The sequence below is a fragment of the Anas acuta genome, chromosome 7 (genome assembly GCF_963932015.1).
Source record: "Anas acuta chromosome 7, bAnaAcu1.1, whole genome shotgun sequence".
Classification (NCBI taxonomy): domain Eukaryota; kingdom Metazoa; phylum Chordata; class Aves; order Anseriformes; family Anatidae; genus Anas; species Anas acuta.
The window spans coordinates 17891646-17915825 of NC_088985.1; the positions used below are offsets into that span (position 1 = coordinate 17891646).

Sequence of the window (24180 nt, forward strand, 5' to 3'; positions counted from 1 at the left end):
CTTGGATTTGCTTCTCCAGCACTTTCATCTAACTTCAGAAACTGACAAAGGGACATGGAAGAGATGAATGCTGCCTGTCCCACCTACTTAATCCTCATTTTTTGACTTACCTTCTGCTCTGAAGGCAACCAGCTTCTAATCACTTATCACCTGAGAATACATCGCAGCTCAAAACATGACATGAATAGGCTAAGTGACACGACTACGCAGGATAATGGCACTTACAGGGAACAATCAGTAATATAAAGAAACATGCAGACCTCCTCTGCCCAGAATTTCAGCATCAGCATAAGTTTAAACTAGATATGCTGACATCAAAACTACATATCTGTGTTGGGTGATGGATGTCATCTTTCACACTTGTTCCAAGAGGAAGCTAGAGCACTGAACAGAACCTACCCAGGGCTTAGATACTCTTAGATACTCCTAACCAAAGGTAGGCAGCCACAAAGATACAGAACCAACTGCCAGTTCTTATGAATGATACAACATGAGCACATGGGTCAGCTGAACAAAACACTGATTTGAGTCTCAACTTTTCACAGTACTAACCTAAGAGCATAACAGCACAGAAAGAAAAAGGTTGTCCTGGCCTGCCCTGTCTCCAGTCCCACTGGTGTCTCTCACAGTTCAGATTTCCAACCATTTCTCTCTTGCCATCATAAAGAGGAGCAGAAGTAATGATACTGAGGGAAGTCCCTCACAGCCTTCAAACCATTTGCAGTGTTTCAGAGACTGTTGAGATGGATTCAAAGCAGAAATTCTGACTCACGTAACAACTCTGGTCTGGCACAAAAACTGAGTATACATAAGAGCTGTGTAGGGGCAGAGCGCAACATAAGCATATGTTACCCCACCTATCAGCTTTTTAAAAAATCACAATGATTGTTAACCAATGACGATTGCATCATCACTTCAAGGGTAGCCTGTATACTAGACTTCAATAGGTTTCACTTAGGTAAAAAGCTGAAAAAATACATTATTCCACTAAGATCACACATTAAAAAGGAAGGGAGGGCAGGGCAGTAAGAGTTGAATCGAGTGCCAAACTGACTGTCCCTACTTCAAACACATTTCCTTCCAAATTTGTAGAGATAGATCCTCATAGGAAGAGAAGAGTGCTGTAAATTTTAAACCCTTCTCCCTCAGGCCAGATAGAAAGGCTGCATCACTGCCCTCTATGCGCATCATGATTCTGGTTTTACTTAACAAATTTCAGAGTTGGATCCCACCCTCAGCCACATAACTAAGCTCCCTCTACATGCACTTCCTTGCCTGTGCGAAGAAGCATCATGAGTGACGGGGAACTCCTTTCTACTGAACAACAAAACCAGGGGAAAGAAGGCATCGCCACCTCTGGGCTGCCCTTACCTGAAGTGTGTCTTGCGTTGCCATCTGAGTGCTTTCTTAAGTCAACAGTTCTGTCTATTTGAAACAGCTTCAGATCATCTTCATCTAAAGCGATATCTCCCCAAAAGGCAGCTGGAGAGAAACAAACTGCAATTAGTTTAGTTTTATTTTGGAAGGAAAGTATAATTCCTATGAGGCCCATACCATACTGCACCTCAAAGGCGATTACTCAATGGACCAGAAAAAGGCAATAATATATAGTAGCAGTTTTAAAAGTACAGAGAGAGTAGACATAGTGGAGGCCAGGTGACAGTATTTAAAATGAGCCACTGTGCAGACGCACAGGGAGGAGCTGATTAGCAGAGATGCCTCCTGTTAGTCTTGTTACAGGCCTGGCTGTACCAGGCCGTAAGGTGGTACTGGTCACTGCACATTAAAGCCTACACAGGGGCAATTACTGACATTTCCCTAGTTAGTGTGAAGGAGTGAACTACATTGCAGCTCAGGTTCTGACTGAGACATTGCATCCTCACCATCCCCAGGCTAACAGTTAAGACAAGAGGAAAAACACAAAGCACTCAAGCTCATCAGTGCAAATGTAAAGGCTACAGCATCAGCCTGTAGGACCTACTACACATGGTTAGCGCTCAGACACACTGCGCTGGTCTAAAGCCAAGCGGAGAGCCAGCCCACCATTTCCACTTGGCTGGAGAAACATCGGTTATTTGTCCCCTTGAGGTTAGTTAACCTGATCTAAGTTTGCAGAGTTTTTAATTTTGTAAAAATCCTTGGGTTTCAGCCAAAAGCCATGAAAATAAACAAACTGATACCTCAACACTCACAGCTCAAAGGAATAGATTGGAAACCTTTTGAGTAAAAAAAATAAATGATAATGCTGGAATACAGATGATGCTGCACAGTGTACAGTTACCGTTTGTGGAATTTCAACAAAGGAAGCACAGATGATGAAGCAGTTCACTAAACGGAACAGATCCTTCAGAGATAACAATCAGGTTATGAACAGTTAAAACTCAGAGCCTGCATAAGCTGATGAAAAAGAAAAACAGCAAATTAATCTCTGGTACAGTTCAAGAGAACTCAGGATATCAGACAAGTGGCAATGCTGAGTTGTCTCAACAGTGAATGGGATGGAAACTCTTTTGTTGTCAAACAACACAACTTTTACACTCCTGGGGAAAAAAAGTGTCCCATTGCTATGCTAGCAGCAGCAAAGTATGTTAGGTCTGAGAAACCAGTGAGCTTTACTTGTCATTTCACTTTTACTGCCAGGATCAATTGAAATTTGGGCGTTTGTCTGTATATCAAAAATCAGCAGTTGGATCTCTGGCAAATGAATTTTAAAGAGTTAACTCAGAGAGTTAGTACAGCAAAAGCTCCAGAAGAGGCCATAGTCAGTGCAGGCAAGCCTACGTGCTAACTGGCATCAGTTATAACGAGGATGGAGCCTACACAAACACACAGCTCATGCTCTCCCCAATGCCTTGGCAACCCAAGTCCTCCCACAGAACAGAGAAGAACCTAAAATACTGTCAGCTCACCACCAGCTAACCAAGAGTGTGCCAACCAGTGTGGCCATGAGGCAGGCTGATTGACAATGACCAGTGAAAGGAACAGGGACACAACATTCCTGTGACTACAGTTTGAAGACATTTTATCCATATGGAGAAGTGACTTGCTCAGGACAATGCAGAGTCAAGGGGCAGAGATGCAAACAGCATCCCATGTCATCCAGTTCCTTCCCCAGCCACATTTATACCGGCCAACTAGATCACTATTATACTGGCCAACCAGGTATCATTCCCACCCTAATACAAGCCAATAGCATAATTTCATCCCCAGCCTAACTTCCACCACAGATTTTTTCAGGATCAGGTAGTCCACGCCAAAACACAGTTTTCAAGGCAAAGCTGCAGCAAGGATTTACGCAAAGGAATTGTTACATTTTCCTTCCCAATACAAGGCAGCAGTTTTCTCCCAACCCCAGCAAAGGATTCTCTTTCTGTTACAAAGCCATACATCATCCTGAAAGATGGCCCACAACAAAAGCTGAATTTCCCTAGCATTTATTTCCAGCTCTCTGTAGTCCCAGCATGCTCAAGGGGAACCATGATTTATCACAGTCTCAAGCCAGCTGAAAAACTTTCCTTACTGGAAGTTCTGGCTGGGAATGCTGCACTGCAACTTCTCCGCTCAAAGGCTCCTTCCTAAAGGCAGGCAAGCCATAAAGATGCTTGCTTCCACCCCAAGGGAGCTGTCCCACAGGAAAGCCCAAGTATTTTATTTTAAAGGGTCACAAGTTCAGAGACTGCTAGCAAATGAAATCTCTCAAAGCATCCCTTCTGATTTCCTTTATCAATGTCTCCTTTTTAATTTAATGTGGGAGGATTTCCAAAAGAGAAAACAAAAACAAACAAAAAATTAAAATCTCCAAACAGCGGGATAACAAACTTGGAAACCAGTATTTCTCTTGGCAGGAATCTCTGCAGTGTACAGCCAGGTGCAAACTCTTAACACTCAGTGCAATAGCATGCCAGCTTTTGTTTAAGATGAAGCATTAATCGTGCTGGATAGTAAGAACAGAGCAGCTCTTACTGATGCTGATGCAGCCAATATGACAGACTTTGCTTCCATGCTGGACTAGTAGTCAGCACCAACTACCCAGAACGTTTAACCTTTGAGCATATGCAACTGGAGAGCACGTGTCTGTTGGGGCAAAGGGGAAGTATGAACATATTTAGCAGATAAATCCACCATCCACAAAAAAAGCGGTCTCGTAAATTGACTTCATTTTCAGTACATTTTCCCCCAGGAGAACATACTGAATACCCACACGCTGGCGTTTGCATTTGTGTCCTAACCACAGAGGCACCATGGCACCTGGAAGAAAAACACCTCTTTCTGGTCAGAGGGAAGGCCGAACAGCTTCTTCTTGTGCTTCACACACAGGCACAGAGTCTGAACCCAGCAATGTCTTCGCAGCCCATTTTCCACAATAACACGTCTGGAGGACTCTTAGCATTTTCTGACTTCAGAGCAATGTGACTGTACAAAGCATCTTCCTTCTAATATCTTTAACTCTCTTCCCTGACCTATTTCTTCTCACAATGCTCCCAAGCAATTCCTTTCTCCCACTTCCTTCACTTTCTCCTTTCCCTAGTTTTGAGTCAGACTTGGAATTCAGGGGAAAAAAATAATTTTGATGTATCTTATGAGAATTCAATACAAAAATGTTCATAACAGTTTAAAATATTCATTTTCCATGAAACTGTGCTTCATCCAGGCCTTTTAATGAAATTCCTTTCCTTTCTATTTTTCTTTTTTCCAAAAGCAGCAAGTAGAAAAAAAAATACAAAAGAAAAGCTTCTGGTATTCAACCATAAACTTAAATAACATTGTTCCTAAAAATAAACATCAAAACAAAATGCAATGTTACAATTTGTTAAAAGCAGGCTGGTCTCTAAGACTTCGAGAAAAATACCTAGGGACAGCTATCCTTAGCCCCAACCAATGCCAGCTCCAAGTTTACACAAGTATATGAAAGCCACTTGAGTTGTCAGAATAATTTAACTCCATGCTTGAGAAACATCATCCCGTGTCTGTGTTTGAACTGATCTCCAGCCACCAACCATGACTAGAAGAAAAACTTTCACCCATGTGCCTGCAATGACCCCCTGTAGGAAGACCCCATTCCAGCACCAATGGATCAGCATAGCCTGCAGATTTACCCTGATGACAGGGATCTACAAAGCAGTTGGCCTCTGGACACCACGGGAGACCACAGGAATTTTCTTTGAAGCACCCATCAGGAACAGCTGTGACATTCACAGAGAACCAGGCCTTGGAAACGGGCATACTCTGCCTGCCAAGAAAACTCCCCCCATCCCACTGCATCTCGGATACAGACTCACTGACGGAAGCTGTATTAAGAAAAGGAAGTTTTAGATGCTGAATGGGATCTGAACCTCAACTGAGGACTCTGCCCTATGAGTTGAGTCAAAGGAATCTTCTTTCTGTGGGGACAGAGGCATGCTAAGCTCATGTATGCCATCAGCCCAAGGGCCTAGTCCGAACTTGCAGCCATCTGGCACAGCTCGTGCTGACAGACTTCATCGCAGTTATTCCAGTGCAGCTTTTTTGCTGGAAGGACTTTACTCTTGCCCAGCAGATTTCCTACAGTGCAGCATAGCAATGAGCACAGAAAACAAATAGCTACGTGAACCCAAACAGATGCCTCACACTTGTTTCAGCAATGCTCATGACTCAAACTCAGTTTCTGCTCGTGTCCACAAGCACTGTGTGTAAATGAAACCTGCATTCACAAGAAGGAACGCTTCACGACTACTTGAGTATGTGCGTGTCAGTGCAAAACATCCAAAGAAGATGTGTTTGCACAATTAATCCTGGCATTTCCAATTCTGTGGCCATCAACAGATGCAAGTGTCAGGCAGCCCAAGCAGCAGACTCAACTGTGTCACCCAAGTCATGAGCTACACCAGCTGCTTGCGGCTCACACCGCAACCAAAGGATGTGCTCTTAACAACCCCCCCAAGACCAATCCCACATGTATTTCGAAGGGGCAATATTTGTCCCTGCACAGACCTATTTCCCTCCTGTTGTTCCAGAGCTGATTGAACCTTATCAGAATAGCACCAGGGAAAGCCAGTGTCCCACCTCGGCAACAAGAGCTACAGGCAAGGAGTGCTGGGTACATGCACACACAGGTAGGTAATAATGAGGGTCATCTCCTGGCACACTATGGTTATTGGTTCACTGGCAAAAACAAGTTACTTATAAGCATTTGCTGACTTCCAGCCTGACAGGTCTGAGTACTGGGAAATTAAATTTTCAGGGCTGGCCATGCTTTCATTAGGGCTAACACTCTGCAGTCTAGCAATAAGTAAGTAAATCAACAGATCAAAGTGAGTTTCCAGCACATCCATATTTCTTTCTCTTTGCACGCTGACGTGCAGGAAGATCGGTCTGCTGCTGCTGCACTACGTGCTGACCCAGGAACCAGTAGGAAAGTATTCTGATGTATGCTGAGAAAGATTCATACCTTAAAAAAGAAAAAAACTCAACACATTCCTTTGGGCAAAGTAACAACTGTGTCAAAGAGAAGAGCAATGCCTCAAAATAAGGCAGAAACCAGTGAAAGAAAAGTGAAAAAGATCCTAAACACAGACTTTGGAAACAGGGCCAGACCTATTTCCAAAGCTGAAGGATGGCTTTGGAAATTGCCAAAGGATGAAAAACAAGCAACAGCAATGGTTACTAGAAAAGCATCCAGACCACTACATTCAGCTGTTATGCTTTTATCTGCATCAGCTTGTTTCTACTCAGTAGGAATAATCAGAAATTTCCCATTGGCTAGCTTTAGGGATAAACTGACCCGAAGGCTCTGGCTGTAAACTAGTCCACATAACAAGGGTGTCTAGAGCCAGAGCTGCTGTCTGGCACAAGCATGGTTCCTCAGCAACAGAGACTCAACAATTCACTTTCCAGTAAGCAGAAGTTCCCCTGCCCAGGGATCACATTTCATTTCAGAGACACGGTTTGTGGAAGAGTGACTAAGAACATGTTCCACTTCTAAATTACCGCAAATAACTTCGAGAACATCAAAACATCCTGGGAATCAGAGTCTGAAGCCCTGTTCAGACTTTCGCAGAAATTTGAACTGCCTGAATTATCACGTGCAGTGTTTCCACAGCACCCTCTCTTGGGAAGTTATCTGCAGGAGACAGAACGAGGCCAGAAATTCCAATTCATGGATTTCCTTTCCTGGAAGGCAATGATGCTATAATGATCAAATACTTTTGGCTTGAATTTGTCCAAGGCTGAAAGCATATATGTGATCCTACATAAATACATGCTTTAAGGAATGATACATACTCTCTCTTGGCTAAACGATACATTATTTTAACACAGAACTGAAAAATTCAATGGCATGAATTGTACTGCTTGCCAAAATTAGGTTAGGAGAAAGATCTTTTCCTTGTAATAGTCATAACTCTCCTGCTGCTGGCTGCTTCCTCTCTCAAGGCCTATATATTTTGCACATCTACATGGCACTCACTTCTGCCCAGAGATCTATGAATCCATTCTTGGTACAGTGAGCAACACAGGAGACCATAAGTGAACACAGAACAGAAAATCTGTGCCACAAACAGCAAAGCAGCTCCCTCTATGGGCTCTTAAATGGTTAAACACCCATCTCTTCATAAAAGAGTACTGCAGGAGGATGTTCATTGCCTAATACTTCACAGCACTTACAGGTTTCAGGATGCTACTTCCCTGTAATGCAGTATGCAAACCCCAAGGGTCTGGCTTAACCCCTCATGTTTCCATGCAAAGGAAATTGAGCTATGTGACCTTAATACCATTCTTGCACTCTGCTTGCTTCTCTAGTTGACTGTGCAGAGAAAAAAGGGAGGACAGGGGGAGGCAAGAGGGGAAAAATCCCCCATGATTTGTCAACTTCATGTAATTTAACCAACTCAGCCATTGTTTCTTCTGTCCCAGCTGGTATAAGAAGTGCCATACCCAATACTTACAGTAAGCTGCAACCACTTTTTCATCTTCTTTGTGTAGTCAATTACATTTGGTTTTAGGAACACCTTGTGCTGGCCTTGCTTCAAGAGACCATTAAACACAAACATATTTTTTTAAACAAATAAGTTATTTTCTGCAGCATCTCACAGGCAGGTGCTATCAGCCATCACAGCCGTAATGCACAACAAGCAGAGCTTGGACATGGCCATGGCACACAAGTTGCCAATACGGGCTAGAGCTGCTGCATCCAATTAATCTAAAGCCTCAGCCTGCACTACATCTCTCAGCCCTGCACTAGTGAGCATATTCAGTAATTTATGACAGAAATCAACAGAGAAAACAGGCTTCCAGGATTGGCAGACCTACTGGGCAGATAGCAGAGCCTTCCCTTTATAACAGCTCAGTATGTAGAAACTCCCTCTTACACCACAAGTTGTTTAGACACCCCTAGAGAAGAATGGCACTGCTACTTTTCAGGACAAGAATAGGAAGCTTTGTAACCAGCCCAGTTCAAGGCAAGTGTTGGCATGAAACCAAATTAAGATCTCAACGGGAAAATTCAGGAGAAAATGTTATAGTCACTGATAGGTAGGAGCTGGCAGCTTGGGCTGCATTTTGGTTTACAGGAGTTGGTTCCTTCTGAAACTCCATGAATGCAAAACCCTGGTGTCTCCAAAGCCTAATCCAGAAAGGCAGAGAGAAAGTAACATGCAGTTGTCCCAATAAGCAGCCAGTGCAACAGCAGGAAAAACCTCTCAGGGAGTTAGCATTGATCAAGTACAGTATTTCATTAAAATAAAGGGACACACACAGCAACTGGATCATGCTAGCAGTGAAAGGGAAGCCGTACACTCTTCCCTCTCTGTTTCAGAAAGCAGTTTTAGTCTCTTATGGCTTTGTCATGCCCTGTTCAAAAATTATGCTAACTAACTAAAAGTCAGCAGATGGAGACAAGAGAAGTAGGCTCCAGCCACCACCATCCCCTGCCAACACCTACACCTTGCGGTGCACACAGCTCCCAACCACAGCGGAAGTGGGAGCCAGGAACCAAAACCACCAGCAGAAAAAAGCATTTTGTGGTCAGATCCTAAATGATAGGCCCCATAAACAGCACGGTGGCACTTGACAAAGATACTCTACTTGATAGAGGCAGCACCTTTTCCCTCCATCTCTACTTCACCTTCCCCAAGTGCATATGAAATGTTCCTCACTAGCTCACCCTGCAAGGCAGCAAGGCTGGCTTGGAAACACAGCAAATACAGCACCACATCAGCTGCCCTTTAAGAGCTGGAGAAGGCAAGGTTCTGGGTAATGAAATCCAAGCGTGCCTTTGTCAATTAGCTATGGAGAAAGCCATACCACACAAGCCCCATCTCACACCCTCCATCATTTTTGCTGCTCAATATAACTTTAATTAATCCTTCCTTTGGCAATTTGAAGGAAGGGTGAGCACGCTGCAAACACCCACTGAGTATTAAATTGATTTCCTGTTTTATAGTCTTCTTTCCCTCCCTATAGGCCCAGATATGATTTGCGGCCCTTCACTTGGAGGCTTTTTTTCCATGCTAATATAATCCAAAGCCCCAAGCAACAATCACATCCAGCAATGTAACACTTTGCAGTCGGGTACTTCAGCCCAGCTTCTGCCAGCCCAGAGCAGATTCTCTCTTGCCCCTTTCCTCCCCACACTGCAAAGATTCAAATCAACCACCTTATCTCCAGCATTTTTACTTCCCAAACTGGCAAAGAAGTTGTCCCCAGTAGCTAAGCAATTTTCCTCCCCATACGTTTCCAGTAGCAGCACATCTTAATTACCAAAGTGCTATGGGAAAGCCCATTCCACTTGCAAACACAATCTCCTGCCTGAGGTACCAGGCTGGGCTACTGCTCCAGACACCAACATAAAAGTGGAAGGTAGGAACACCAAGTTCAGATGAGCTCCCCAATACCTCCACCTACCTTTAAAAAGAGACACCACCCCACCTTGGGCTTGTAGGACTGAAAGCAGGGCCCTTAGCGGCAAGCATACTCTAGTCCACAAGCCAAGTTTGGGTTAGACAGGAAAAGGACAGTCTGGTGCAGTCCAGCATTGCTCAACGGAACAAGCTCTTTTCAACAGGCCCTTCCCCTCCACCTTGTGAGGTCTGTCGAAGGTGGGATGCCACAAAGGATGCCCTTGAGCTCCCTGGAGGAGGCAGGAACAGGGCATTTACACGTAGTTAAGCCTTGTGGACTCATCTCCACCATCACCTAAGGGCAGGCACACATGCAGGGATTGGGTGCCAGCAGTTTCTGACTCAGGTGTTTCTGACTCATGGGAATTGTCCTGGATATATTCCTTGAAATGAAGTTGAGGAATAGCAACCTTAGAGATGCAGAAGAAAATTTAAAATTAAAACTGCTGCAACCCCAAGTTTGACTTGGACAGGTTCAGTAACTAAGCACTTCAACCATTAGACATTTCACCAGTAATGACCACAAAGCAAAGTGAACCATTACAGCTTATTTAACTGCAACATTTGGGGAGGGGTGTTCTTCCTTCAGGTGGCACCTTTCTTGCCAAAAAATGACGCTTTTCCCTGACACACTAGGTATCCAAACCTCAGTGTTTCCACCCACTTGGAGCCCCAAGCAATGCAGCAGGGGAACAGGTGATCCTAAGCAGACATACAGGAAATATACTACCAAATGCTCCCACGTAGAAGAAATTAGTTCATTGAAGAAATGAACAGGAACAGAACCATTAGCTTAGTAACATCCTGAGAAAAAAGAAGGTAACTGCTTAAGCCTGCTTGGAGCAAACCTCAGGGCAGGCTAACAATTTAAAATCACAGTGCTGGATGAAAGGGGATAGTCCATGATAGATCACATCTATTCAAGGGCCAGACAAGGAAAGCAAACAGGCTCATTTTTACTCATCGTTCTTTATCTACCAACACCAGGAGAGGAGTGTTGCAGCACTGTTGGAGGAACGCAAAGAAATGGACAGCAGGCAGGAAAGAAATGGGAACCATTTATGGAGGAAAGCTAATTTGAGCTGTTTACAGATTTCCCCTCTGAGCTCGGGGATGGAAGGGTGGCAGGGGGGTGGTTTCAGCCATTAAAAATACAACGTGAGAATCCATTAATTTTCCATAGAAACAATGTCGTCATAGAAGCGAGACAAATCTGATCAGTCATGCAAATGTGCTGATGTTAAATTCTCAGGCCTGGGTGGGGAATTTTGATTGCCAAAAACACAACAATGAAAAGATCAGAATGAGATTAGCAGCCAGAATGGCTGCAGCACTGAATGGCATCGTGGGGGTAAGGCGTGTACCCCAAAACACCCCCAGACTATACTGAAGTTTGTGCCCTAAACCAGGCATAGGTGTCCCAGCAGAAAATATGAAAACAAAAACAAACAAACAAAAAATAAATAAATAAAAAATCCATCCTTGTATGAGATCTCAGGAAACGGGCAGATGTCACATTCCTGCTCTGCAAACCAGCAAGAACCGTCAGAGACCACTGCGCTCACCGCAGGCAATAAAAGGCTCAGCAACCCCACAGCACTGGGACTCTTGAAAGCTGTTAAATCACAGTGCCAAGAAAAACCAAGAGGTTTTCACAACAGGGGAAACAGGTGACTGTGTTGTAGCTTAACCCAGCAAAACACTAAGCACCACAAGTTTAGGAGAGAAACCAAGGAAGCAGGTTGGTCACAAAAGACACCAGCACTGTCTCAGGCACATGCTGAGCTGAGATGCAGTGTGAAACGTGGCATTTGCACTGCATTGTTAAAGGGCAAAAGACAAAAAATCCACAAAAGGAGCCCAGCAGATGTTACCTCCTTTCCCCTCTTCCCTTTAAAATCAAACTGCACAAACACTCTCCAGAGGGAGATACTATGCATGGAAAATTATAGCAGCACCCCAAGCAGGAAGAGTGGAAATCACTCACCCCGGCAGCAGAGTACAGCAGTTCCTTGTGAAAAATCAAGCCACCATCCTGGAGTGGCTTCAACACAAGCATTTAAAAATAACCTTGAAAATGAAGCGCTCCACCCCCTACAGTATGCAAAACATTACTAGAGTAATGCATGTGGCAAGGATGCTCCCGGATAGGTCTCACCACTGGCAAAAACAACTCAAAGAAACATGAACAAAACCAAAAAAGGAAAGGTCAAAACACAAGAGGTGTTTCACCCACGTTTACCCACAAGCCAAAATATCAGCATTTGTCGCAGAGAAGATATTAAACAGATGTTTGGCCCACCTGTTAAGTTTAAAAACAAGTTGTTTCTACATTTGGACAAGTTTACCACCTGTGCTGCAGTGAATTCTGGGCACCTTTCTACAGAACCTCTGTTCTGGTCCCAGGCTGAGCTCCCAGAGGCGAGTACAACACATGGAAGTTTTCTTTGTGCTCCACACCACCAATTCATCTAGAAACAGGCATTGGCAAAATAACTCACCTTGACCACAGAAACCTGGCCTGCACCACCATGTAATCCAAACAGGTTTTTCACAGATGGAAGAATTCTACAGGATGTAGTGATGCTCCAGACTTGAACCACACTGCTAGCTCAGCGTGGCACAGCCCGGAGTACCAGCTGCTGTGAGGGACACTAGGTTCAGGGAAACAACTAGAGCCCCCTAAAACACCTCAGACCTCTCTGGTAATTCCCTGCATGTTTTAAACTCCTATAATCAATTCAGAAAAAAATGGTGATTGTATTTTAATGTTTAATAAACAGGATCTCTTACTTCCCCTTCTGCCACTCATAAGCCTTGTCAGCAGCCTGTTCAAACACCTCTCTGGATTTGTACCTTTAGACATACATGTGGGAAGGCATCTAGTCACCCAGCCCAGCTCAGCCCTCATTACGTCTACTTTGTGGTGGCAAGCATTACAAGACTGTCAGCAGCACACCCATGAATTAACGTTTTACTGTACAAACATCCCCGCACGGCACACAAAATCAGTGGTGCCATTGTAGGAGTGCTTCCTGCCACAGCCTTCCTTTGACCAGGATGGTTCCTGCTGATGCCCCAAAACCTACTTCCTTTTCAGTCAGCCCTAACATCACTCATCCCAGAGCTCTTTTACTGTTTCTTTGCCCACTGGTGAACCCCATGCCATAAACTCTCCCAGTCTTGTCTTCCAGTGTTGCTGACCTACAGTTAAACTCAGCCACGCAAACACCCACAACAACCATCACTGCAGTCTCAGCAGCTCCCACCTTAGTCTATTCCTTAACAGTTGGCACACGTAAAGTCAATCTTACTATTCAAAGCCACTTTTATTGTTCCAGCCATAGACACCACAGGGAGCACATAAGGCTGTGCAGCAACACAATCCTGTGTACAGAGCTCCACGAGTTCAGAGGCTGTCACAGGTCCAGTTACAGAGGGATCAGTTTGGGTGCAGTTTCTCCCCACACAAAATTTCTCTTAGGATGCATATTCAAAAGCCACAGCAGTCATGATGTTCTGCTTTCTTCAACAAGGTCTTGTAGCCCTCTGATTACTCAGATGGCTCAAAAAGGCAGAGAATTATGCTCTGATCAAACCTCCAAGCTTTAAACTATTCTGTTGATAAACTAGCGTACAGGTGGAGGACACGAGCAGGACAGCCATGGACCATACAGCCTTCCGTTCACACAACTGATCCTGCGCCAGCAGTGAGCCATCAGGAAGGTAGCGAAGGATCAAGTGCCGTTACATCCATCCATCTTATTTACGCAGTAGATCCCTGCGAGAAGTTGGTCATTCTCAATGTCTGGTTCTCTGTTTCACTCCCAGCACTTAACTACATGCGGGTGAGGACATGCTCCCCACTCCACAAGCAAGCCAGCTGCACCCTTCACTCGCTCAAGCATGAATGACAAAAGCCTGCTCAAGAATATGCATCTGTTTCACGTATGGCTCATAGGACTGATTTAAACAGTTTCCATATGTTGCCAAAAAACTGTGACCGAATGCCACTTACAAATAAATGGGTAGATTGTCTGGCTTCCACAGAGAAAGGTTTTATCACGCAGCTCTGAGCAACAGCTCCTTTGTTCCCCGGTGTGCCTGGGCTTCTCCAGTGCCTATCGCAGTCCAGTGCTGCTGACTGCTCTAAATGCTGCCTCCTACCGGGATCCACCACTGCAGCAACACGCACAGAGCTGGAGCCAGCAGACTTTGGAGAAGACCTGTAATGAACACCTAAGCAGGTGAAGGAGGTCTATCAATTCGCACAGTGCAAGCACAGTGCTCCTGGTTCCAAAGTAGTTACTCATGGGACAGGCGTGTTTTCTGCCCAGCCCTCATCCAGGCACTACCACTGGGTGCTAGGCTGTAGCTGTTACAGTTCCCTGAAGCATAAATGAGGCTCTGAGACTCCGTGTAAGCTAGAATTTTATGTTTCAACATCTTGCTGTACATCTGAAATTAGGATCTCACTTTCATTGCAACCGCTGTGGCTTCCTGCTCAGATCCATCCTGGCAGCAGGTCATTTGTCATGTTCCAGCTAGACCACGTCCAAACTAAGTCTGTAGTTGGGTGGACAGGCAGACTGAGCAGATAGGTAAGGACTTCACTCAGGGTCACTGCTCTCCTAAAAATAGATCTGGTCAGGGACCTAGACAATAAATATCTGCTTGAAAACGCAGGGGAGGCTACTAAAATGATTTAACAATTCAAAGGGGAAAGGGAAATAGATGCCAGTATTTTGCCTGTCAATAATGGCATGTACTTGTACCCTAAGAAAGTGCAATGCACAACCTGCATCCACTGCAATAATCCCTGCACAGTAAAATCTGCATTATTTCTTTAGACAAAGCTTGTTGAATTAGGCCTCAAACAGATGTCCCAAAGAGTCCTCCAAAGATATATTTCTCAAGATGCCCTGAAAAAGCAAAGCATTTTTTCTCACAGAAGCCAAAGCAGAAATGGATGTCCCAGCTCCTCGATCCAGTGCTTCATACACAAGACAGACCACCTGCTGTTGGGTGGCATTCGGATACTAGTTACCTTCCCTCCTGAGGCTAAAGGATTTCAAGTCCTTGTCACTTCACAAGTGAGTCATGCTACCAAAGGGCAGGCAGACCAAGCAACCACAGTTCACATGCACAATGGGCTTTTTTCCATTGTCCAAGGCAAGGAGATTCACATTCACCAAAGCTATCCTACTCCTACACCTAGTGGCCGTCCTGAAGCATCTCCTTCCTTTTTGGGGAAGCTGTCAGGGACGAGACATGGTTAACAAAGTCTCCCTCAAATCTGACATACAGTGCAGCACATAAAAAATTACTCATGCGACTGATTCACATGGTTTCCGTAATTCATAAATTCCTTTGCATAAAGGAGAGGCATCAGATTTGCACATAACTGATCCAGACAGCTGCAGATTTCCATAGGCACTAAGTGCCTGGAGGCAGAAGCCACTCCTCATGTAATCCCATTAAACAGATGGAATGAATGAAAATGCTGTGCAATTCAGCATGCCAGTGGCAGCCACCTCTGCTTTCTCCACTAGTAGTGTGGGGTCTTCAGTTCAGGATCTTTCCTTGGGTCCAAGTTACGGGAGAAACTTCATGCCCTGAACTCTGCAGGGAGCCTGGAGCACATGAAATTGTGAAGCTATAGTAAGGAAAAGCTGCCCTCAGAGAGTGCTAGAAACATACCCAGGTTGTCCATTACAGTCTGTCTCATCACAGTGAGATGTAGCTTTTGGGAATATTACTTCAGAAAACACAAGTCTTCTCAGGAATGGAAATGAGTACACTGGAGATTCTGTACAGAAGGAAAATCAGCTCATGGCCACCTGAAAAGGCAAGGTGGAATTCATACCAAATATCATTGTTCATCATTCCAGACCCAAACTGGAATCAAAGGCTCTGAAGCCAGAAGGATCTCAGGTGGAAGTTGTTGGCCATTTAAAGGCCCATCATGACAAACCACGTTCTATCACATCACAGCAGATATCAAGAGTCAGTAGGACTACTTATTACAATAAGTAATTTGAAGGATGCATTGTTACTCACAAGGTTACATTAAATACACAACCCCAAATGGGCACCACAACCACTTGTGCTGGCCAGCCCTCTCTGAAAGACTCCGGCTGAGTCCCGTACATTAGCCCAGTCCTTTCCATGTCAGAGCTCAGCTTCCTCCCTTGTGGTAGCAAGCACTTCAGCAAATAACCCATATGCTCCCATGTTAAACACCCAGAAAAGCACAAAGGTGGTAAGCATCCTTGCAAAGCCTGGTGCCACAGCTCGCTTAAGAACATGTAGGAGCACTGATGCAGAGCATCAGCATGCACTGCCATGGTACCACTCAGCTGTCTAAAAGACAGAAGCTTTTTCATCCTTGCTCACTGTGCACGTCCCAAGCTCTGCAAGAGAAGAGAAAGGATCCCAGTCATCATCAGTCTGCTTCACCCCAGAGCTGGATCAATTCCAGAGGCAGCGTAATGCAATCATATAACTAGTGACTATCACTACACATAAACAGGGCTGGATTGGATGTGCAAAAGAAACTTCAGTTTTCACATTTTCCAGCCTTAATAAAATGTCTTCACAATGAAGACAACTTCTTCCCCTGACAAGATGCTCGTGCCCTCCGGATAGCAAACAGTCTTGTGTCAGGAGTGTGCCTGGCTTTGAAGTGGGAGGTTGCAGTTTGACAAAAGCAGAGGGCAAAGGGGAGAGGGCCCAGAGCTGCCACAAGACAGCTGCCAGAATTTAACACTGCCAGCAAGGTCTCTCTGCATTAGCCTTGTTCCGAGGCAGTGAAGCCATTTGTTGGCTCAAGCTCTAAAAACAATTCCCATTCCCAAGCAGACCAATGTCAGGAAAAAATCCAGCCCAAAGAACTGCAAACTAAAAACTGGTTCCAGTTTCCCACAGCTGTAAGTGAGACCTTGTCAGGGGCACTCCTGGATATCTGCAGAAGACAGTCAGCAGCCCCACTGGAAAGCCCCATGTTATCATCTACTAAGGTAGCTGAAAGGATGAGCAGGGATAGGTACCCAGTCCCAGCCACCTCCCCGTGCACGGATCCATCTCCTCATGGAAACACACATGCTGCTCCCAGCTTACCAGCTCGGGGAGCAGGATCCCAGTGCCAGTTCCACATCAGCAGAAAACAGAAAGTAAGCAGATTCCAGAAAGGCAGCCCCCATTAAAAAAAAAAAAAGCTTTCCAGCTACTGACTATTCTAACCACCCAGTAGCAAGTACCAGCAGATCTCCCACCCCGCTCCTGTCAGTTATTCCTCTGCAGCTCCATCACCAACACAACTTTTAATCTACCAAATGCCAGTGCCTCCCTGCATGGTACGCACCTGTACTTCTATATTAACCTCAGCTGAGAGTAGTGAAGAACCACTTGTTTATCACCCAGACAGCTTCACACCACATCACCCGCAAGCACTTCCCACCTCTGCTCCTTCAGAGGTACTGGGAATCCCCCAACAAGAGCAGAGTTAGGCCATGATACGAACTAATTGTTCTCTCAGGAGGTCAGCAGCAAAGGCAGGATGTCCTTCCCTGAAAGCCTTGCCATCACGAACTGAAGGTACTTTTTGAAACCATGCCTCAGGCTACAAAACTCACTAAACAAAAAAAATCTAATGAAGTAACAAAAGCTTCAAACTCCCAGTACAAGATGCCCAGATACTGCAGTGGTGAGCAAGTGAGTACATTCCCTCTGGATTCCTACACCATCCTTCCATCACCACCCACCACAGATTGTTAGACACTTCCCTGAAGAGCACAGGCAAGGGGGGAGAAATGACTCCAGGCATCCCCTCTCCGTTGTATGCGAGATAATGAGCACATTCAAAACTACCCCTCAAACAATTTCTGAATGGTCCACTACTCACCTGGAAAATCTGCTGCAGGGATGTACTAAACAACTTCCATGGGGTGTGGAGCATGGCTACTACTCCCCTGAACACATCCTCTCTATTTCAATAGCCACTGACTGTGGAATCCATAAAGAAAAGATTTTCTTGCAATAGCAAAGGATGAGTATTTTACACTATTAAAAAGAGCTGGGCATGGAATTTTCATTGAGCACCTTTTATAAAAAGATATGATGTAGTCATCTCTCTGGGAACATCCCACAGTAGAACATATGATATGCTGGGCACTGAATGGCAGGGCGAGGAATGCAAGCAAAGAAGGAATAATGTGGTTATTCCACAGCTTCCAGCCAGAAAACTACCAAACATACAGAACCACAGATCAGTCTTCACGTCTGGAAAGTTTCTCCAATTCCTTCCCACTTTTATTCTGACCCAGCTCAGAGAGTGACAATAACAGGCTGGATTGTTCTTGCCAAACCCTGTAGCAGCACAAATGGCTTCAGAAATGAAGGAGGTGTTCAGAAGATTTCGCTTTGCAAGGCCCAACTTCCAGGCAGTGACAGGGCAAGAGAGAAAATGCAAGGCTGAAATAACCCCCAGACACATTCAGCTCGCTCAAAGCTTCCAGCAGGGGGATTTAGCCAAAGCTTAAAGCAGTTCTCTGTGACTCTTTGTCACAGGAGTGTAGGTACAAACAAACAGGAGCTGGGACAAAGGGAGTCAACACACATTTTATTAGTAAAAAGTTAATCGGCTTAAAGTGTGCAACTAAATAAGCAAAGCTTACATTAAAGTGACCCGCCACGAAAAGATGCCATGGAAATAAAGTTATAGGAAATACAATATAGTCTCTATGTTCTTTTGTAATCCAATGTAATAAATATTCATGATTCTGGGTTAATGGGGTACCCAGCTCGCAGCCACCACAATAGTTTTTTGTTTATTCTCAAGACCATGAACTTTGGAACCATGAACCTAAATTTCAGGACTTTGCATTCATGCATGTTAGCAAAACGCAGGGTAAGGCAGGGGGATGGAGACAAAGCCAGGACCTTGGCTTGTGTCAGTGCAAAGGAGGTTGCTGGCAGGTTTTTGATAATGAGTAACAAGAACCCCAAAAGGCACCAGACTTTATCTGGTTTATCTGTCACCCTCCCTGCCTCAGTGGCAGCAGAAGATTGAAAGAAGAACCACCAGCAACACAACCCCATCCTTCACCTCCAGTCTCTCCAGGACATGGATGACCCCGCAGTTTCTGTCTCCAGAGGGAACAGCACCCTCAGGCCAGCCCTCGAGGACGTAGCGGTTGCCTGCATCACACAGCAGCATCGCAGAGCAGAGGTCCACTCCTCATGCAGGACAGACCTGAACACCCCTAATCACAATCCCTTGAGCCTCCATAGTGATTGAAAGGGCATTCTGGAAACAGTCCTGCAGGGACTGCTCACCCAGCTCCACTCCAGCACTCACAAGGGATAGCAAGTATCCCTCCCAAGCATATTTTAGAGTCCCAAACCTCCTTAGCCATCAGTTGCTCCCTTGATGGTGACTTCTGCTGACAACAACAGTGCCAGCTTTCCCCGTTTTGCTATGAGACCTCCCAACTCCACATACCTTCTTATCCTCCAAAGACAGCCCTTTTCCAAACACACACACACACACACACACACACACACACACACAAAATATCCATGGCTACCTTGCCAGACTCTCACATAAAGTTCAGAAACATCAGTCACACAGCAGTTTGGGGAGTTTTAGTCAAAAATGCTCCTGTGAATCAAATCCTGTATCACAACATCTTACACCAAAGAAATATTCTTGGTTGACAGATGTCTTTAGCCATTACCACATGCAAGACCAATCTCCAATAAAATACTTTCTTGTACTACAGAGAAATGTCCTCCAAAATAGCCAGTATTAGCCTATTTTTAATTGGCTATTTTAAGGAAATTACAGACTAAGATTTGGATATGAATAGGAACTGTTCTTCATGCATCTTCCTTTAGCACAACCTAAGTGACAAGCCTTGCTGTAGTGAGTTTTATTTCTCTTTGGACAGAGGTCCTAATTCTGATCGGCTGAACCTGAGCAGCAGCAGGACAGGCAGCATAAAGGCCAACCATTTCTGCACAATACAGCTTCTTGTAATAAAACAAACACCTAAAGGAAACAACAATGTTCCCCTAGATTTTAAGTTTTTGACACTTGAGTTGCAATATTTCTATATGGGGCTACCATAAATTATTCAGACGTAAAAAAGAGGAATTTAGCAAGAACTGCTAAAGCTAATAAATTAATATGAAAAGTGAAAGTGTATTTTTGGAAGGGACACTATTTCTCCAACTAGTTACTTACTGAAATATCTATGAGTCTGCCTCAAACCACAGAAAGGCTCTGTCTAGAAGTCAAATACATCAGTAAATAGCAGCAGCCTTCTCAAAGCTGAGGAAACCTGCCCAGAGAGCATATATTTAGCATTTACCTCTGTAATACTTTATATTTGAAATAGCTGCATTAGTCGTACACAGGAAAAGTGGAACTTGCCGGGAAGAAAACATTTTCTACAACCTTTTTGTGAAATTCTGCACAGAATGTCCTGTTCTTCCTGGGACACAGGAAGGCATCCCCACGTCCTCCTCCAGCCTGCAGGTGAGACAAGAGATTGCAAGCGCATGGCCAAGCACAGCACTGGATGCCACTTGTGCTCACGACTCTGGACCCTTTTGGGTCCAGCCCTGCTCTTCAAATCTGCAAAGATTCAGCTCTGAAAGCAGAGATGTAGCTGTAAAGTGCACAGGCACAGCCTCAGGACCCAGCAGTCAGCGCTGCCTAGGAAGACAGGAAGAGCAGGCGCAGTACATTCGAGGGTCCCTATTTCACACATAGCTCTAAACCCCACAGCAAACACGTTACACCTTCGCCAGGAGATTCATAATTACAATGTATGAAGAGGGCAAAAGGATATAAAGGGCTCTTTGCTGTCAAGAAAAAAGACAGCAGCCAGGAGATTTTAATCCTAGTGTCAACATCCCATTACTAAACAGCAGTTTACCTTAACAGAAAAGCTTTCCAAGAAAAGGCAGAACTTCAGCAATGGCCTTAGGAGATCCCAGCTCTCTGCCCAGGAAACAAAAACACAACACAGAATATCACATATCACCTCCTAACTGAAGCATGACAAAGAAGAGAATATATGGCAGAAGAGGCCAAAGAGGGGAAAAACAGAAATCAATAGGATCTAACAGAGCGTGACAGAAAATCACTTCCCCCATAAAAAGAGGTTACTTGCCAGGTTAATGAATCTTTTCTGTTCTGTACTTAGACACCCAGGAAATGGAAAGGGTCACAGGAGCAGTGTGGGTGGGAATGCAATCCCTAGAACATGCTTTCAAGAACAATCAAAGGTTAGAGATTAAATCCAGGCAGCGTTCAACTGCACAGCACATCAGCATCTTAATACAAGGGCCAGCTGCAGCTCAGAGTGTCACTGAGCAAAATACACTTCCAACATCAGCAGTATAGCAAATAACAGGCTCCTCTTCCACTGCAAAAGCAGCCCAACAGGCCACCCCAGCTCCCCCCGAGAGTGACCCCCAAGAACTGGAGCACCTCTGCTTTTCCAGGTCAGCAGGGACAAAACAAAGTGGACTATAGGCCTCTAATCAGAGTAACTTCAATGGAACCACAAAAAAAAAAAAAAAAAAAAAAAAAAAGCCCACAGGAGAATTTGCACTGTGCAAATAACTCAGAAAGCTCTTGGCCCAGCAGCCAAAACTTCTCAAAATTCACTTGTAGTGAAAGAGCCGTGCCTTTCTCTTGTCAGGAATACACAGGCAGCAGGTAAACCAACACAGAAGTGTGTGGTTAACAGCAGCATACAAGATCTGGTGGCCACAGAAGCCTAAATTAGAGCTCTAGAGTATCAAACGCATTGATACTCCACAGCCAGGTGCATATAACTTGGAGCTACAACTTCTATTGCCTGGAGCCCTACAAAGAGGTTCCATTAAGGAACTGCAGACCCTTGCTGTCTTGTCACTCCTCCGCCTGTATCTAGCTTGAGCTACTTACAATGGGCCACCTGAGGAACAGTCTCACTTAAGCCCAAGATACTCAGTAAGGGAAATGCAGGTGCATGATTTCCATCCTTTCCAAGGTCCCCTAACTTGCAGATCACTATATTAGGTTTCCCCACTGCCTGCCAGCTCCTTAGCCTGGCAGGATCATTTACCCACTGCTGCTTCAGTCTGGGGTCCAGCAGCACAGCTCAAATTCCTTTGTCATGCAGCTACCCAAGGTTTTCCTGCAGCAGTTGCCTCCTTTTCTGTGCACTACCCATCTTCTGCAACAGAGACATGGGCAATGCAGCCAGAAGTCCCCTTTGTTACCCATATTTGGTGCAGTCTTGGAATAGGCACAGAGTTCCAGAGCTGCACATCATTTAGGTCTCCCTTCTTGCCCAAGGATTGCCCAAGGAGCTACACTACAAGCTTGAAAGTAGACTTAATTCTGGCAGCCTAGTGCATCTAATTATTTTGAAACCTGGAGAATTTTAAAGCAAAACCAAAGCCTTAAGGAACAAATACCTTCATCACACAGCATCCTGCCAACACACACACCAGTGCAGACAGTCCTGCCCTTCCACAGCAGTTATCTCCCACTGGAGCAGGGAGAGCCCCTTCTGTTACGTACAGACAATGCTTGTGGAAGACAGGGCACAGTCTGTAAATAAGTCTCCTCCAAATCCTGTTCTCTGCAAGGAACAAACAATCCCCAGCAGGTCTGACCTGAAATTCTGTGTGAAAAATGCTAACCAAACCATATAATTTTGGTGACGTTCTAAGCAAATTAAAACACTGTTGATTAGAAAACACTATTATTGCAGGCAATGTTAACTAAATTCATAGTTGTGCTGATGAGGCATAGGAGACTGGTAACACCTGCTGCTATGACATGAGAACTGGAGAAAAGTAATTCTCAGCAATGTCCAGGATGCATCAATCAGTTTATGATATGGAGACAAAGGGACTCAACAGTACTCCAACACTAATTCTGAACAGAAAGAGATGAAATACTCCGTGGACTTGGACTTCTGTTTTATGGTTATGAACTTCTGGTATGTTTTTCTCTGGAAATAGTTTGGAGTTTGTGGATGGGGAGGTGAAACAGATGCTGTGTTGTTCGGGTGCTGACATTTGCGTGAATGCCTCGAGAGGGCATGAATTTCTATTTGGGTCTAAAGCTGAGCTGATTCACGAACCAACAGCAGCTGCTGGTCTTTGACAATCTGCATTAGTCAAACCAGAGGGTGATTTACCAGTGGCTGGGGTTTAGTGTGGGCTTCCTTCATAACTCACAGTTAAACATTTTTCTCCATTCCAAGCTGGGCTGACACAAACTGGCTGAGAAAGAGCAATCAATCATTGACAGTTGTTTAATCAAAGGCCTCTTTGCACATTTAAGCAGTTTCTATTGACAGAGACCCTTCCTGTTCAGGAAGTGGGGATCTGAACATCAAAGTATACCCACCAGTTGAGATCAGCATTTTCAGGGAGCACAGCTACAACAAAAGGGATAAAAAGCAGAAAACCTGAGTAGCTGAATCAAAACAACAACCAGTTTCTACTCAGTCATCCATCCTTTCTGAGTCCTGAAAGCACATTTCATCACCAGGTGAAAGCAGTTTTGTTGCAGGTTCATACCTGCAATACACACGATCCAGGACAACGAGGTCATTCACTGTCAGAGGTACCTCCTTCCTTCTAAGTTTGCCTGTCTCCAAAAACAGCATACAGACCCCCCATCAGGTCAGCGTTCTTCCCAGTCCCAGCACCATCACTTTGGTACAGACAGGTGCCAGGCCAATCATTTCTCTGGACTCTGTGGGAAACAGGAGCCTGGCAAAGCAGCCCACATACCACAGCAAATGGCCTTTTCCACAGAACAAGTTCATTAAGTGCAACGCAACAGGTAAAAGCACACCATAGCACAGGGCTGCTGTGAAGGTGAGCAAAGATGTAAGAACCTACAGATGAGAGGAAAAATGGCTTGAGTTGCTGCTGGGACAGGGGAAAGGAGAGGGTACCCCACAAACACAGACTGAGGCAGAAAACACCTCACAATGCCTGAGATGGAAAGGAGAGAAGCAACTGCTTCTGGAAGGGAGTTAAGAGAGCTTTGAGAGCTTTGTGGACTTTTGAAGCCTGGAAGACATGCAGCATAGTTTCTAAATTCCTTTGGCTGGGGCTTTATGACTACTCATTTTATGGAACACCTGAGGAATGAGCTGTCCTCATTGATCAAACCTGCACAGGTTACAGTCAAGGGCATACACCTGTGAACTGCACTAAGACTGCAATGTTCAATAAAAGCTCTACAAGTTCTTTGTAGAAAAATATTCATGACAACTCCAAA

The 24180-nt window shown here is 44.8% G+C and overlaps 1 protein-coding gene across 6 annotated transcripts in view; it reads right to left on the reverse strand.

Moving 5' to 3' along the window:
• TLL2 (tolloid like 2) overlaps positions 1 to 24180 on the reverse strand; it is an 82990-nt gene that overhangs the window by 53478 nt on the left and 5332 nt on the right. For 4 of the 6 annotated variants that reach the window (XM_068687994.1, XM_068687996.1, XM_068687993.1 and 1 more), the window contains exon 2: positions 1372 to 1482. The exons of the other annotated variants lie outside the window; for them this stretch is intronic. In XM_068687994.1, coding sequence (XP_068544095.1) covers positions 1372 to 1482 — 111 coding nt within the window. The remainder of the gene's footprint in view (positions 1 to 1371; positions 1483 to 24180) is intronic. 6 annotated transcript variants of the gene reach the window in all.